Genomic DNA, 17201 nt, shown 5'->3' with positions numbered 1-17201 from the left:
GCAGTTGTAACTTAACTTGTTCTAGAGCTTTAAGCTCAATGATTTATTTTTCGCTTCCAGACATTATGTTTTGTTGTTTTTCAAACCTTTATCCTGTCAGACTTAGTCTCTTGCTCCTTCCTCAGGCTTCTCATTCCCTCCTACTTTCATTTGAACACATTGAAAAGCCTTATTTTATATTCTGGGCTCTGTGGTTTCAGTATTTGAAGTCTACCTTCCAAATCTGCTTCTCTTTTCTACCAGTTCTTATTCATGGTAGTTTTTTCCTTGTGATTTTTTAATTATGAGCTTATATATTTTGGGGAATTTCATCTGCTGATATCCTTTGGGGCTTGGATTGAGAGCGCATGTCTTCAAAGAAGGTTTGCTTTTTTTTTTTTTAAGATTTTATTTATTTATTTATTCATGAGAGACACACACACAGAGGCAGAGACATAGGCAGAGAGAGAAGCAGGCTCCATGCGGGGAGCCTGATGTGGGACTCAATCCTGAGACTCCAGGATCACGCCCTGGGCCAAAGACAAGCGCTCAACCGCTGAGCCACCCAGGCATCCCAAAGAAGGTTTGCTTTTGCTTCTATGAGGCATTGGCACGTTAGCAACTAGGAAGCCTTTACACTTGATTCTTAGTTTAGGTTTTTTTGGAACTGGAGGACTTGTGAAATCGGGCCTCAAACCTGCAGGACAACTGGTTGGTACACACACCATCTCAGGTAGTCCTGCTTTCTCTTCCACTGAAACCAAGACCAAATGAGGTGGTCACCCTTTGGGTGAGTGGAGGATCCTGGATTATGTGAGTCTCCAATTAAGAGTCTCTAGCTTGGGGACACCCGGGTGGCCAGTGGCTGAGCATCTGCCTTTGGCACAGGTCATGATCCTGGGGTCCTGGGATCAAGTCCCGCATAGGGCTCCCTGCTCAGAGAAGGAGCTTCTTCCCTCTGCCTATGTCTCTGCCTTTCTCTGTCTCTCATGAATAATAAAATCTTAAAAAAAAAAAGAGTCCCCAGCTTGTGCAGCGTGGTAGCTTTGTCTTCTTCAGCATGGCTCTTAAGATTGAAGCTTTTGGCCACTAGAATGCATAGACAGCCACTGTGTGTAGCACTCTCCTCTCTGTCTGGATTCATGAGTCTCCTTTGCTTTAGCCTCTGCTAATCTCTCCTACTCTCTTACCAGCAAAACCAAGTGTTCAAAAACGTGTGTGGGGGTTTTTTGTTTGATTCAGCGTGTAAAGCGTTTTTAAGTACGACTGTTATTTTTTAAAGAATATTTATATTCACTATTGCTGGAAATTTAAATTTTCATTCTGCAACAAGTTCCTTTTTTTTTAGAGGGGCACCTCTATTTTGTAAATCATCTGCGGAGAGAGATGACTGAAAAGACCCAGATTTAACAAGTGATCAAGCATGGCTGTTATCAATTAATTCCATTTCCAGGTTTGCTTCCTGCCCCCACCCCCACCAGCCAACTAGGTCTTCTATTTCCAGCCCTCCGAGGCGGTGTGTTAGAATTCAGGCACCAGCAAGATTTCATAGACCCTAATTTTTTAAAAGATTATCTTCCTTTAGAGAGGAATATAAATGATAATTTCTCCCATAAAAGGCTGCTCAAAAGTTAAGACTGCATTAGTTTCCCTTAGTAACACAGCATGGATATTTGATTTATTCATTAATTCAACAACTTTTGAATACTATGTGCTAGATACTCTGAGGGAAGCCTTCTCTAAGGTGAAGCATTTATTCAACAAACATTTATTAAGTTCCTACCATGGTCGAAGAACAGGAAAAACAGCTTGAATAAAACACAGAGGGAAGAGACAGCCTGGCATCTTTAGGGGCCCAGAGTAGGTTAGAGGGAGGGGGCCAGAAATGGGGCAAGAAATGGAATGAAGGATCCACACATTTATTTACATCTTCTTGAGCTTATATTTGTGTTCAAACTGCTGAAACTTTCAGAATTCATATACATTCTTTACTTTTTAATGCTCAAATTAATATTTTAGATTTAGATTCAAATTTTAAGCTTTCACTAAAATACAGTATTTAAATATGTCAAGGTCTAAATCAGAAGATAAAACAGAAATTTTGTGTTTCATAGTAGCCCAGTAACCCATTAATCGCTGGGTTAGTGCCAAACTCTGGGCCTGCCATGGGTTAGGGTGGCCCATGGGGTCTCAGATGGTGGGTTGGGAGCAAATACAGGAGAACACAGCAGAACCTTCTTGCATATAGTATCAGGCTGGGAGTCCCTGCCTGTGGGAATGCAGCAACCAGGAGTCTACAGGAGAAAGTTGAGACTGTGCCCCAGAAGTCAGGCTGGACCACAGGGAAAAGACCAAGTGGCAGCATCTGAAATCACAAGGAGGACTTGGGTTCAAGGCCAGCTCCAGGGCACAAGCAGGGTGCAGATTCTAGGTTGGAAGGCCAGGGAAACTTTCTCTGCATCTGTTACAGATGAACAGATCCACAGAGGAGTTTAACTCAAGGATGACTATGGATCCTAGGACAGGGTATGTCTCCTCAAGCATCCTTGGAATAAGCAGCCAAGGCCTGTCATATAGAGAGAGCAGCCCCAGGGTCTGTGACTGAGGAGCTCAGCTCTCCAGCAGGCCAGGCCCTCAAGGATTGGGACAGGCTTGTCTAATTGCCACACATTCATCCCCACCCCTGCAGAGCTGTACCCACATCTACACAATGAGAATGTGGGGCCTGGCAGATGAGGGTTTGTGGGGGGGGACTCTGGGTAGGACTTTGGGAAGACTGAACGACATATCCCTATTGATTTCTAGGATCCAGTGGTCTGCTTATCAATGGGGAGATTTCCTGGCATGACTGAAATAGAGTCAATAACAGAAGCCTCGCGGGGGGGGGGTACAAATATGACACTGCATCCCCTTTCAGAGCATAGAGGTATCAGACTGCCTGTGACAGGTATATGTGCTTGAGTCAAGTTCTTAGGGGGACAGATATACTTGGTTCTGGCTTTATTAATGAATAAACAATGAACCAATCCCAGGACTAGGCCTTCTAAGAGAAGACAGCCCAAGTACTTCTCTGAATCTCTCTCGTGATAGCATGGGTTTCCTGAAGGCAAGAAAGGAACGAAACGTCACCACTGTCCCTGGGGCTTTCGGGTGTTGCAGGGTAATCTAAACTATAGATCATCCACTCCGTGGGCCACCCCTCGGCCTGAGGCCCAGGTTGCCATGACCGACAGAGAGAAAGGGTAGAGGGGAATGTACACAGCCCAGAGTGGTTGAAATTGCCCTGTCCTCCCCCATCAACCTTCTCAGTGGCCCTCCTTGTCTCCCTCAGGCCCTGCCCTGTAAGGTTCCCCTTCCTGCCTCACCCCCTTAAACCCACTAATGAAAGGGAAAGGAGAGCATCCTCTGGACGAGGCCTTCTGGAAGGTGTCAGAGGCGAGGCAGAGCCACCCTGGGCTTTGAGTGGGGCCCACCTTTCAAAGCCAGAGAAGTGGTGGAAGAATGTTCTAGGCAGGGAGCAACAGGAGACAATGCACAGATCCGTTTGCTAAGATTTCACAGCTCCAGAAGGAGAACGGGGTCACATCAATCATATGGAGCATTTTACGATCGTCTTCAATGCTAAGCAAAATGCGAACCTTGATCTATAAGCCATGAGAAATCACTTACATTGGAGGGAGAAGGGCTAAAAATAAGAATTAGCCTTAATAATTTAGAAACAATAACTGATACCGATACAAAGCACAGTTGTTTCTCTGACCCTGACAGCGATCCTGGGGCGATAGTGGTGCTTAGTCTGGACGTAGATACAGTAGAATGAATTGCAATAGAATGAATGAATGGCTCCAATATACAAGCCCCCTGCTCCCATCAAGGCTTCATTAGGAAAAGGATGCCAGGTTCTCTGTGCAGGTGATAAGCAGAGAAGGATAGAAGCACCCCCTTTGTTCCATCCATTCCAGAGATGACCAGGCTGTCACTGAGCAGTGCCCCTGCCCTCATCTGGACTGGGCTCAGCAGGAGGGGTGAGGAGGGCAAGGTGATCTGGGACAAGGTGGGAAGGAGGCCGTGCATGCTAGAAGAGCAGCCCCCAAATCACTGCTAGTCATGAGAAGGATGTGCTTATTAGTGGCCAAATTTCACTCCAGGTACTGTGAACGCCTCTGGAAATCTCTCCCAGGCTTTGGTCTGGAAAACTTAACAACTAGGCTGTTTCGGTTCAGACCACACAGACTGCTTCGGGGCTGCCTGGCTTTTCTGACAGTTCAGACACTTCATGGGAGGTTCATAAACGTTCTGAAGTATGTTTGTTATTAAACACAACGGGACCAGTTTATACTGCTGGAGAAGTCTTCTGGAAATGCATTTTTGCTCTCCAGTGAGAATAAGGAGGAATGGGAAACACAGGTATGATTAGGGAAAGACTGGCAATCAACCTTAGATTGACTTTTGTCTCATTCTGTTTGTGCCACTGGAAAACAGTGTGCACAAGGCTAATGAAATGCTAATGTGTGCTTCACGGGCAATCAGCGGACAGGTATAAATAGAGTGGCCAAAGAATAAAACAGAATGGCTTGCTGCAAACTCAGATACTGTTTAGGGAGAGGTATCTACCTGTTAACGTTTTGTATTTTTCCATCTGTTACTACTCCCTCCTTTCGATTTTCCTTCCAGAGGCTCAAACTAGAGATACCACATGAGAGAGGTGGACTTCTTCAATCTGTGCAAGATTGGGGAGCATCTGGGTGTCTCAGTGGTTGAACATGTCTTTGGCTCAGGGCGTGATCCTGGGGTTCTGGGATCAAGTTCCACATCGGGCTCCCTCCAAGGAGCCTGCTTCTCCCTCTGCCTATGTCTCTGCCTCTCTCTGTGTCTCTCATGAATAAATAAAATCTTTAAAAAAAAATCTGTGCAAGATCGGGCACGTTGTCCTTCCATCAGTTACAACTATACAAAACATGAGCCTGGAAACTGATTTGAACCCTGGGATTTAGAAAACTTTGGATTTGTATAACATACAGTATATTAAGGCCATGGGTGATGGAAAATTAGACCGAAGTCTAATCCTGCTCTAATTTAATGATCTAAGGGTGAGCACTTGGATGAGGGTGGCCTCAGTTTCCTTATCTGAAAAGAAAGATAATAGTACCCATCTCATAGGGTTATTGTGGAAATTAAATTCTCATTAATAAATGACAACATGCACTCAGGAAATACCAGCTATCATCATTATGTTATTAATATAGGGTTTGGGAGGCAGATACAGAATAGGTAACTGTGGCAAGGGCAAGGCGAGAGCAAATCCCAAGGAATATCAAATTATGGTATCGTTTAACTATCTGAAAGGGACTTTCAAAACTCTTCCAACCCCTCTCTGGTGCCCCAAAGTAGTTACTCAGTCCTTGCTTGTAGGCACAGTTCCCGTGACAGGAAACTGCAGTCTCAAGCCAATACCAGAGAGCACCCTTGGAAAGTTTCTCTATATACAGAATCTAAATCTAACCTCCTACAATTCTCACCTATAGGCTTCGTTTCTTCCAGAGTGATAGAGAACAAGCCTATACGGCACCTTTCAGTTTTTAAAATGATCGTCACTATATTTAGACTCCTCTAAATTAAACTACCCCTGTTCCTTCAAGTCTTCTTCAAAAGAAATGTCTTCTAATCACATCGCCATGCTGGTCCCACTTAGATCAATGGTTCTCAACTGGAGCAACATGTCTAGAGACCTTTTAAGTTCTCACCAGAAGGGCAGAGCTACTGCTGGCATCTAAAGATAGAAGCCAGCTGCTAAAGATCCTACAAGGCAAAGGACAGCCCCCAGCAACAAGGAATTATCTGGCCCAAATAGCCAATAGTGCTGAGCCTGAGAAACCCTGTCCTAAACAAATATGTTAATCCATGTTCTTCTTAAAGCATCGGCCAAAAATCCCTCCCCAGATGAGTGTCCTCTAATGTTGCCATTTTACTGTCATTACTTTGCTATTAAATTAGCCTAAGACCCTGGTAGTTTGTGGCCAGTGGTCAGTTCGAGCCCCTTTCATGTTTTGCTACTAGCCCAGATATGGCACTCGGGGCCACACGCCCACTCAGAAATCACTCATCGGTGGTGGCATTCTCTCCTGCCAGAGGCGGTCTTGCAATCTTCTCCAACACAATATCCAAGGCCATTACTATCAATCATTCAGAAGAAGTTGGTGTGCAAGATGCAATCTATTTCCTGGTCATGTCTCCCTGGTTTTGTGGCATTGAGGCCCAGGCAGGATGTAATCCTGAGGCCTGTGCTTTGGAGGACTCCCCCCATAAGACTGTGTCGTGATTCTTAGTGGCAGCTTGAAGGAAGACAGGATGCCTCAACCTGATACTCAAAAGCACCCAAGTCTCTTCTGTGCAATTTTCTCAAACGTCTTCCCCAAACAGAAAGCCATGCTGTCCACTGCCATGAAAGCAGTGTGGACAGAGCAAGGCTTCCCAGGAGGCCCGCCCTCCCACACACACTGCTAAAGCTCCACGTAACAGTGTCCTTTTTGCCAATTGGTTCCTGACCCTCCATTTACCACTTCAAATGCTCATGCTCTCAGTTCCCTGGATCAATACTGGCCCTGATTGTACCAATACAAAGAGATAAAGCAGGGGACTATAGAGATGGGGAAAACGTGTTGAGGAGACAACAATCTAAGCCTCTCAGAAACCTAAAACCGGTAGTAATCAATATCTAGAAAATAGATCATTTTACCTTGAAGCCCAACACTCTCTTCCACGTGGTGTTTAAAAATAATTCCTTTTCTCCTTTTATGGGGGGGGATGGAGAGAAGAGAAATGTTTTAGATAGGCTAAAATGTCTTCAATTTCAGTATTCTTTATAAACTCAGTCACTCGGTTAGTTTCTGAACAAAGTAATGTATTTGATTTATTCAAATATTTACTTGATTTACTCAAATACTCTGCTTGATACATTTAATTTAAAAGTATAATTTATTCAGATTAATCATACGTGTGCTAACTTAATTGACTTTTCAGAGTTTTAATCATTTATCATTTATTCAAGTGGAGGAAAGCTGACGATCTGAAGGAATGTGGTATCTATCGGTTCCATTCGTATTTGGGAAGGAGGCAGAAACCAGAAAACATAGAAACCACTAATGTTTGGATCAAACAGAGAGCGCTTTGTCAGAATGTGTGCCCTATACACAGTGTAGCAGATCCAGAAAGCCCTTGTTTTGGGAACCGGAGCTAGAGGAGCTATTACAGGGGTGGGGATGAACTAGTGGCCTCCTGCCACATGGGAACTTTGTAGCTTGGTGTGGCTTTCAGGTTTGTTTGTGATTTCCTCAAAAAATTTTAAATAGACACCTGTACTTGGGGCTCCCTCCCCAGAGAAACACATCTTAGGCTCACCTCTCCATGTACCCTCTGTTCCAGAAAACTCACTTGCTCATGGTACCTTCAGTCAGTGTCTCCTCAATAGTGTCTGTGCATTTTTACTTTTTTTTTTAAGATTCTATTTATTTATTCATGAAAGACACACAGAGAGAGGCAGAGACACAGGCAGAGGGAGAGGCAGGCTCCCCAGAGGAACCTGGGATCATGACCTGAGCGAAAGGCAGATGTGCAACTACTGAGCCACCCAAGTGCCCATTTCTGGGCATTTTTAATATCCCTGGAAGCTTCTGGCCCTACTGAGCTGTCTGCTTTGGCTGTCCGAGTCATCTCCCGATGTTCCAAGTGTTGTTTCTGTTAGTAGACTGATTACAAAGTCACGTAGGTTTTGAGTGCTCTGCCCTGAACCCTTTTTCTCCCCACAAGCCTGGCTCCTCTGCTGTGCGACTTTGTACAGCATGAGGCCTTTCTGGAACACACATAGCATGTCGTCACAGAAATGCCTAATTTCTTTCAAGGCAACAGCGGCAGAAGCAAAGACGTGGGAGGGAACCCAACAAGGCCATCTTCAGGTGGTATAGACGTGTTTGATGGAATCCAATTACCCACCCCATCCCCCTGCAAGGCTCTGAGTCCTGCAGCCCCTGAAAGCCCCTTCTCCCGGCCCAGAGCTCTGAGTGGGATGCTTGTGTCCTGACCCTGTCCAGGCAGCAGAAATACCACTTTTCTTTGGGTTTCGGGCTTAGAGAGACAGTCTGTAGCAGCATGAATTGGCTAAATATATTTCTCAATGAAGCCTTTCTCTTAACCTTCTCTGAAATTTGTTAATGGAAATACACTTTGAATTTCCCTATTTCACTCAGATTTAAAATACTTCCTACTCCCTGGGATTCCTGTGAGAATATGTTCCTCTCTTTACCAACGCCCTGCCCATATGTGTCTAGTATTATTGCAGTGCCCAGGTGTGCATGTGCATGCATGTCTGTGCATGTTGTGTGTGCATGTTTGCATGTGTGCCTCTGCGTGTTGCATTGCATGTGTGTGTGTCTGTGTATGTTGTGTGTGCATGTGTGTCTGTGTATGCTCTGTGCGTGTGTGTCTGTGAATGTTATATGCCCTTGAATGCGTCCATGTCTGTTTATGTTGTGTGTGTCTGTGTATGTTGCATGTGCGTGCGTGTGTGTTTTATCTCAGCTATCCTGTAAGCTCCTTGAGGGCAGACCCTTCATCCCTATATGTCCTCCCTATTGCCTAGGAATGTCATTCACACAATAAATACTTAATCAATGCTTCCTAAACAGATCCTCCAAAAGCATTGATTTTCCACCTGGGCCCTTCATAAGGTGTGTCTAATAAGTGTGCACTGTGAATTCCAATGCAGCGGTTAAAAGACAGTTTTTGCATTAAAAATGTCCCCGCAGCATCGTTATTGGAAATTATTCTGGAAAAGTAAAAACCAAAAAGCAATGTCAGAACACCTTATGCGAATATTTTATTCAACGTCTTAAAAAATTAATAAGCAGCAGACGGGAATTATTTAATTTGGCTGCTCTGGGCTCCTGCTTTCTTTTCCAAGGCTCTAGAGGTTGCACCGTTTCCCACGGGAATGGCAGTGCCGCGCCAAGCTCAAGGTGATGCCTGCTTAGAGAAATTGCTGAGAGACAATCAGAGAAACATGCGGGGCTGCGCTCCGCCTGGTCCCTTACCTCCACTGTCGCCTGCCTTCTTGTCCCCGGAGTGGCCAGGTATCTGTTCAGAGCCTTTGCTCTTCCTGAGAGAGAGGACAGCACATGCGAAGGCCAGCGGCGGGGGGATGCGCGATTCTTCGGGGCAGCTAGAGTGCAGAAACCCCGGGGAAGTGAGGGGAGGCAGAGGCTGGAAAGAAAGCAAAGTACCCCCTTTGAGAGGCCATCGAAGGACACATCAAAGAGTGAATCATTGGGACTTCTGGATGGTTCAGCAGTTGAGCATCTGCCTTTGGCCCAGGGCCTGACTCCGGGGTCCCAGGATCGAGTCCTGCATCGGGCCTCCTGCGGGGAGCCTGCTTTTCCCTCTGCCTGTGTCTCTGCCTTTCTTTCTGTGTCTCTCATGAATAAATAAATACAATCTTTTTTTAAAAAAAGAAAGAAACAGTGAATTGTTATCACAGGGGAGAGAAGAAGACACTCAAAGTCTTAAGCAGAGGACGATTATGACTATAGTTCAGTTTTGGAATCATTCTTACAAAGAGCTCAGTAAGTGGAGCGGGGAGGGGAGGGGGACGGTGTTAATCCCCAAACAGCACCACCAAGGAGACACATACTCTAACTTAGAAGCATGTGCTTGTTATGTAACCACAGCCGAGAAATAAGAAAGGGAAGAGCTGATATTTATGGAAGCTTCCCACATTCCGGGTACTATTCCAAGTGATTTTTACAAACCACTTCACTCGTGTTAGCATTGTGTTAACTCATTTAATCTGAACAAGAAGGAACGGGAAGTCACTCGACTGGAAGCGGTGGTGCCGTGGCTCCAACCTGCAGGCCTGGCCCAGAAGCCATGCTTGGGGCCTCAGCATATCTACCCTCCCTCTGATCCCTCCGGCTCCCACTTCCCGCTAGGTTGTCTCCCCTCACCGCTGTTGTATAGAAACTCTGAAGTCACCGTGAGGCTGGCAGTGTGAAGAGTGGGTAGGAGAGGTCCAGCCTGAGAACAAGGGAAACCGTTAGAACACTGTAAAAATGCTGGGGAGACATAGTGGTGAGTGGGGGGGGCAGTGAAGACAGAAAGGAAGGGATGTCAGAGAAATTAAGGAGCTACTCAACGGTGCTTGATAATACAAAGGAGAAAATGCTCATTGGACACCAGCACTGAGCCTGGTGCAGGGTATTTTTGATATTTTTGATGTATCAAAATACTATTATGTTGCCATTATTACCAGATGGACTACTCCCCAGGGTTAAGGCATAGCTTTTTTTTTTTTTTTAAGATTTTATTTATTCGTGAGAGACACAGAGAGAGGCAGAGACATAGGCAGAGGGAGAAGCAGGCTCCCTGTGGGGAAGCCAATGTAGGACTCGATCCCAGGACCCTGGGTTCAGTCCCTGAGCCAATGGTAGACTCTCAACCACGGAGCTACCCAGGTGCCCCTAAGTCATAGCTTTTAATAACAAACCTAAAGCCAACAGCTGCAGGTAGACTTGTTTATAGTAAAAAGCAATATATGAACAGCCCTTTATGGATATGCCACAACCACTGTCTAATTTGATCTTAAAACAACCCTTTGACATAAGTTTGCTAGGGCCGTTGTGACAAAGAACCACCGACCAGGTGGCTTAACCTGCAGAAATATGTTCTCTCGCCACTCTAGAGACTAGCAGCCCACTTGTCAGCAGGGTTGGTTCCTTTGCAGCGTCAGGGAGAGTCTGCTCCAGGTCCCCCACGAGCCTCTGGTGGTTTGTGGGCCATCTTGGTTGTTCCTCGGTTTGTAGATCTCTGCTTTCATCTTCATGAGTGTTTTCCCTGGGCATGTGAGTTTGTGAGTGTGAATGGTGTGTGTGTGTAGGTAAATTTCCCCTTTTTATAAGGACCCCAATCATATGGGACTAGGGGCCCACCCTACTCTGGTATGACTTCATCCAATGAATTACATCCTCAAAGACCCTATTCCTCAGTCAAGTGACCTTCTGAAGTCCTTGAGGTCAGCGCTTCAAAATATGAACTTTGGGCCACGGGGGACACACTTCAATCCCTGACGACCTAAGAGCGGGTAAAGCAGAAATTACTCCTATTGCCATTTTCAAGATGAAGAACCTGAGTCTCAGAGAGAAGTAGTTGGTCCACGGTAAGCAAGACACTGGTTCACAAATGCAAGTCCACCCTCTGGCCCGGCAGTCAGAGGGAGCCAGATGGTGCCTCTTGCTCAACTTGTGTCGCTGTTCTCACCCACTTGGAGCAGTGAGAACTGAGGCTGCGTCGACGTAGGGAAGGTGGTCAGATGTGTCTCCCCTTGGAATCAATGGCAGATACCCGATTGCTAAAAGCCTCGTTGGGCTTATTCCATTGCCGTCTCTCCAGCTGCACCTCGTGATGGCTTGACCTGCAGGGAAACTGTTGACTCAAAATTGTTTCTCCTAAGTCTGTTGTCTTTGTCCGGTGGGCCCTTCCCTGAGCCCAGGGCGGGGGGCGGGGGGCCAGTATGTGGTGTGCGGGTACAATGAGCCCATTCAGGGCAGAAAGTAAAAACTTCCTGGCTTCCCTTTGCTCTCTGTGGCATCATTCTTTGCCTCCCTGTGCGTCTCTTTTGTCTTGCTCTTGAGTAACATCGGTGTGGGTGTGGGGACTGTGTGAGTTGCCAGCAGTGAGCGAGTGTGGCCAAGGACACCTGCCTGGTGACTATGCACAAGGGCGGGCAGCGATGGGCCAGCTCCCGGGAACCCCTCTGCTGGGCACAGCAGCTCTGACCTTCTGTCCTGCCCAAGTCATTCTCAGCAGCTAAAGCTGGGGCCCCTCGAGGAGCCCAGGCCCGCCTGGAGGCAGCGGGCAGAGCTGGGCGTCTGCACTCATCTACTCCCTCCCCGACCAGCGCTGCGAATTAAGGGAAGATGCTTAATCTCCCTGTGTCATTTCCTCATCAGTAAAATGGAGATGATAAATTTGCTTGCCTCGCAAGGTTATTGAATAGATAAATGATATAATCCATAAATGGTGCCTAGAACAACATGTCTGCCAAGTAATTCTAGCACTTAGCAAATACAAACAATACTTTCTTCCCCCCCCCCCCCAAATGTTATTTGTTACTTTGTTCATTGAAAACGGGCAGGATACATCTCCAGAAGCTAACCATGGTTGTGTCCGGATGATGGCATTGCAGGTTATTTTATTGTCCTTTTTTTTTTTAAACTTCTTTGTATCTTCTAAATTTTCTGTAATAGATATGCATTCATTTAATTTTTATTTATTTTTTTAAGATTTTATTTATTTGATAGAGAGCGCATAAGCAAGGAGCGTGGCAGGCTGAGGGAGAGGGAAAAGCAGACTCCCCGCTGAGCAGGGGACCCTAGGATCATGACCCGGACTGAAGGCAGACACTTACCCAACTCAGCCACATTATAAATAAGCCAGGTGCCCTATTACTTTTTAAATAAGAGAAAACAAACTGCCACTGAGAATCTACAGGGTTGAGAGGGAACTAGGGATGAGAAGAAGGTACAGGCAAAAACATGACTGTCATCCTTAGTGGAGTGTAAAGTCGGTGGAAGGAGACAAGACAGGTAGATCATTGATGGGCATTAATGCTTTGTGTGGGCTGAGTACCTAGAACCCCTCCAGTGGCACCTGGCACTACAGAGATGTGTCATCAGTAGTGCCCCAACGATTTTGGTACATGGTCTCTCCCAACTTGGAAATAGGACAATCAGATGACACACGAACTCAGGTAAAAGGGTCACTCCTCTCATCTCTCCCAGCATCCCAGGGGGAAAGGGACTGTTGACAATTCCTTTCTGTGGCACCTCTTTATAGGAAGGGGCTTCTGGTGAAGACAGGCTGAGATGCTCCCTGTAGACCTCTGACAAATGACAGACACAAACCCTAGTCACAAAGTGGCATGTCAAGTGAAATGAAGAGTAATTTCCTGTTTCTCTGTCTCTCCATAGCATTATTAGCGTCATCATTATTTTGGCTGGAGCCATTGCCCTTATCATCGGTTTTGGTATTTCAGGTATGTGATTTCTCGTGTTACCGTGACCCACTCACCCCTCACCATTACATTCCCGACTACTCCATGGGGTCAAATGGAAAGAGTGTGCTTGGACTCAGGAAACCCCAGAGCACACTGGTTCTTCTGCTTATTGACTCTGCTCTCTTCCTCCGGTATAGGTGGGGAAATGTCTACGTCACCAAGTAGCTGAGAGAACCAAATGGGATGATTATCAGAGTGTTCTCTCTACCAGTCAGTGTAGAAGAGGCCGCTCTGGTGTGGTGGGAAAGGGCTGTGGCTGAGCCATTCTATCAGTGGTTGGGCAGATGATTCCTGTGCAATGAAGCTTCCTCTGACACATCGAAGAGTTATCAGGTCTTTGCACACAGGGGTCTTAGGCAAAGAGAACACTGGTTATGATCACTGTTCATGTAGGGAACAGATGCCACCATGTGTGGATGGTGAGTTTCTGAGTGCAGCTGATGTCAGTGGCAGGAATACTCTTGTCTTTCCTCTTCTGTATGGACCATGTCTTGGAATCATCCATCATGGACATCACTTAATTAAGACATTAAGTGAGTTAGGCCAGCAGCTGTCTTCTCTGAGGCAAACTGTTTGCTCCATTTCCCCTAAACTGCCTGGCTTGGGCCAACATTTCTATTTTAACTTAGTCTGCAGCCAAAGTTGTCACATTATAACTTTAGTTTTTACGGTTCCACCTGCCTTTTCTCTCTGTCCCTCTCCTCTGATGTGAGTGTACTGCCACCATGTAGTGGCCACAGGCCTAAATGAAGAAAACTTATGATAGATGTGTTTGGCTAGAAGAGGCATTATCACTTTTCCTCACTTTATCAAAAATAGCTATTTTGGAGCACCTGGCTGCCTTAGTATAGCACGTGACTCTTGATCTTGGCATGGTAAGATTGAGCGCCATGTTGGATGTGGAGATTACTTAAAAAATAAGATAAAAATATATATTTTAAAAGGGTATTTTTGTCTTTAATCCATTTTTCAATGGGATTATCTTTTTCTTTTTGATTTGTAGGAATTCTTTATATATTTTGAGTGCAATTTGGTTTATATGCATTGTAAAATCTTGTCTTCTACTCTATGGTTTGCTTTTTCACTCTATTTTTTTTTATTTTTAAAAAATAATTATTCATTTGAAAGAGAGAGAGAGAGCATGAGCAGAGGGGAGGAGAGGAGCAGAGGGAGAGGGAGAAGCAGACTCCTAATGAACAGAGAGCCCAATGCAGGGCTCGATCTCAGGACCCCAGGATTATGACTTGAGCCAGGGGCATACACTTAACTGACTGAGCCACCCAGGCACCCTTTTTCACTCTCTCAGTGATGTCTTTCAATGAGCAAAAGCTCATAATTTTAACCTCGTCCACTTTATCCATCTTTTCCTTTATACTGGATCTTCTCATAATCTGTTTGGCTAAGAAGCATTTGCCTATCACAAGGTTATGAAGGTTTTTTCCAGGTTATCTTATAGAATCTTCCCTGTTTTACCGTTCACATTTATATCTTATATTAAGCATCCAGAATTCATTTTGCGTATTGTGCAAGATAGTGGTCAAGATTCACATGTTCCATATGGCTCTCTAGTTGACCAAGCACCATTTGTTAAAAATACTGTCCCTCTCCCACTTCTCACCAAGTGCCATTTTTGTCATAAATCAGGTATCTAAATGTGTATGGATCTGTTTCTGAATGTACTAGCCTGTTTCATTCTAATATCCCTTTCTAATTCATTTTCTTTTTTACGTTATCTCTTTATTCCTAATCTTGGGCATTTTGTGTGTGTGTGTGTGTGTGTGTGTGTGTGTGTGTGTCTCATCTTAAAGGTTTATGAGGTTTATGAGGTCAACAGTAGCTTTGAAAGAACCAGGTTTACGTTTGATTTTTACTTTCTCTGATTGTTTTCCTACTAATTTTGGCTTTTATCTTTACCGATGTCTTTCTGCTTTGTTTTGCTGTCTTTTAACCCTTTCTTCTAAAATCTTAAAATAAGCACTTTGTAAAAGAGTATGTCCAAGAAAGCCAATAAATAGCTTTTAGTAGATACTGTCATTCAGTTTTCCAAAATGACTAATTTACTCTTCACCAGAAGTGTATGAACGATCCAGTGCTCCATGTCCTCACCAACACTCAATATGGTTGAATCTTGTTGTTCCTATTTCCCAATGACAGAGGAGACTGAGTACATGTTCATATGAGAAACATAATGTTGATTGACAGAGCCAGACACTAAGCAGTACATTCTGGAGAATTCCATGTATGTATAGTTCAAAAACAGCTAAATGAATCTGTGCTATTAGAAAGGCAGGGGAAGAAGGAGGAGGTAACCATTAGGAGGAACATGAGGGGACTTTGGGGGATAGTAAAGTTCTAGTTCTTGGTGTAGGTTGTAGTTACATGGAATGAAATTGTGATAATTCTTCAAACTGCATAGTTATGATGTGTATATTTTTATGTATAGATGCTATACTTGAATACACTCATATATATACAGATATATTACAAATATATTTTATAAAATATGTGTATATATGTTTGTGGAAATAAAATATTGACTGATAAAGCAAATATTTAGGGCTAACTTTTAAAGATATCAATGCATACATTTTGGTGCCTTCCTCGTTTGGTTCTAACTTTTCTTTAGTTATAATTTACCCTATTCTGGATCTTATATATCACTTTGAATTAAAAGCCTAGAGTTTGGGATTCCTGGGTGGCTCAGCAGTTTAGCGCCCGCCTTTGGCCCGGGGCGTGATCCTGGGGTCCTGGAATCAAGTCTCGCATTGGGCTCCCTGCATGGAGCCCGCTTCTCCCTCTGCCCGTGTCTCTGCCTCTCTCTCTCTCTCTCTCTGTCTCTCATGAGTAAATACATAAAAATCTTAAGAAAAAAAAAAGCCTAGTGTTTGTCTTTCACTCTGAATCTTAATAACTGACCTTTTTTGGGCTTAGGGCTAAATGGCTTGGCATCAGAGCCCAAAAGTATCTTTTGCTTGTCGGTGGCTTTGACTACCCTAGCAAGACTTTTCACATTGTCCCAGCTTCTCCATGAAAGTCAATGTTTTGGGAGGCCTGGGCGGCTCTGTGGTTAAGCGTCTGCCTTCAGCTCAGGGCGTGATCCTGGCGTCCCGGGATCAAGTCCCACATCAGGCTCCCTGCATGGAGCCTGCTTCTCCCTGTGTCTCTCATGGACAAATAAATAAAATCTTAAGGAAAAAAAGTCAACATTTTGCCACTCATACTTTTTCCTGTTACGTAACTATAGGGACCTTGAGTATGTAACTCAGCTCCCAGAAGAGGATGTTCAGAGGGTACTCCCTAAGTGCTTTTTGAATGGACAAGTGAATGGATGCTTGGAGAGGCAAATACATAAATAAAAACAAGTCTACTCAGTAGACTTGCTACTCAGCAATATTCCACCAATAATATTAAAACCCTACTACCAATGAAGAGGTTTTCTGCCTCCTTCCTATTTCACGGGGTAAAAGCTGATTATGGATAAATTGGGCTGTTTGGATAAAATGAGCTATTAATTCAACACTCTAGTTGGATTTTTCTCAATTGCTTTTATTAAAAAGACTATATAACCCTTACCTGAGAGCATCATATTATCACACTTCATATAAATTCAAAAAATGTTAGCTGGCTTAGTACACAAGGTAGTGAAATTAAGGAAATGGCATTACGAAGGTGATGATGATATCTTTTGAATCCTTCCTATGTGCACCTCACTGTACTAAATAACTCTACATAATTATCTGATTTACTATTCACAAGAAATAAGAGATAAGTATTATTACTACATCCTGATAAGTACTCACCCAAGGTTGCACACAGCTAACAGGTGGGACAGTTGTTTCAAGCCCTGCTAATTTGCTTCAGAACCCACACTCCTCCCTGCCAACCTGTGCCAATAATAACATTCCTACAGAGTTGTGGCAGAGAAGGTTGTTTTCTGATTTGCCTTGAAGGCATTATTCCTGAGACTATAGCTTTTAAAGACAGAGATATTTCTAAGTACAGAAAAAAATTATATTTCTTTGAAACTCTCCTTGGGCCATTTATGCCACCTCCTCATAGCCATCCTACTCCTTATACGTACCAAATATGGACACTACAAAACATAAAATGCGTTTGAGGT

The 17201-nt window shown here is 44.4% G+C and overlaps 1 protein-coding gene across 3 annotated transcripts in view; it reads left to right on the top strand.

The window, feature by feature from the left end:
* Positions 1-17201, top strand: part of VTCN1 (V-set domain containing T cell activation inhibitor 1) — a 55268-nt gene that overhangs the window by 17473 nt on the left and 20594 nt on the right. For 2 of the 3 annotated variants that reach the window (XM_038561886.1, XM_038561885.1), the window contains exon 2: positions 12996-13060. The exons of the other annotated variant lie outside the window; for it this stretch is intronic. In XM_038561886.1, coding sequence (XP_038417814.1) covers positions 12996-13060 — 65 coding nt within the window. The remainder of the gene's footprint in view (positions 1-12995; positions 13061-17201) is intronic. 3 annotated transcript variants of the gene reach the window in all.

The sequence above is a fragment of the Canis lupus genome, chromosome 17 (assembly GCF_011100685.1).
Source record: "Canis lupus familiaris isolate Mischka breed German Shepherd chromosome 17, alternate assembly UU_Cfam_GSD_1.0, whole genome shotgun sequence".
In the NCBI taxonomy this organism is placed as follows: domain Eukaryota; kingdom Metazoa; phylum Chordata; class Mammalia; order Carnivora; family Canidae; genus Canis; species Canis lupus.
Note: the sequence above shows the minus strand (reverse complement) of the source record. Positions and strands in the feature narration are given on the sequence as shown.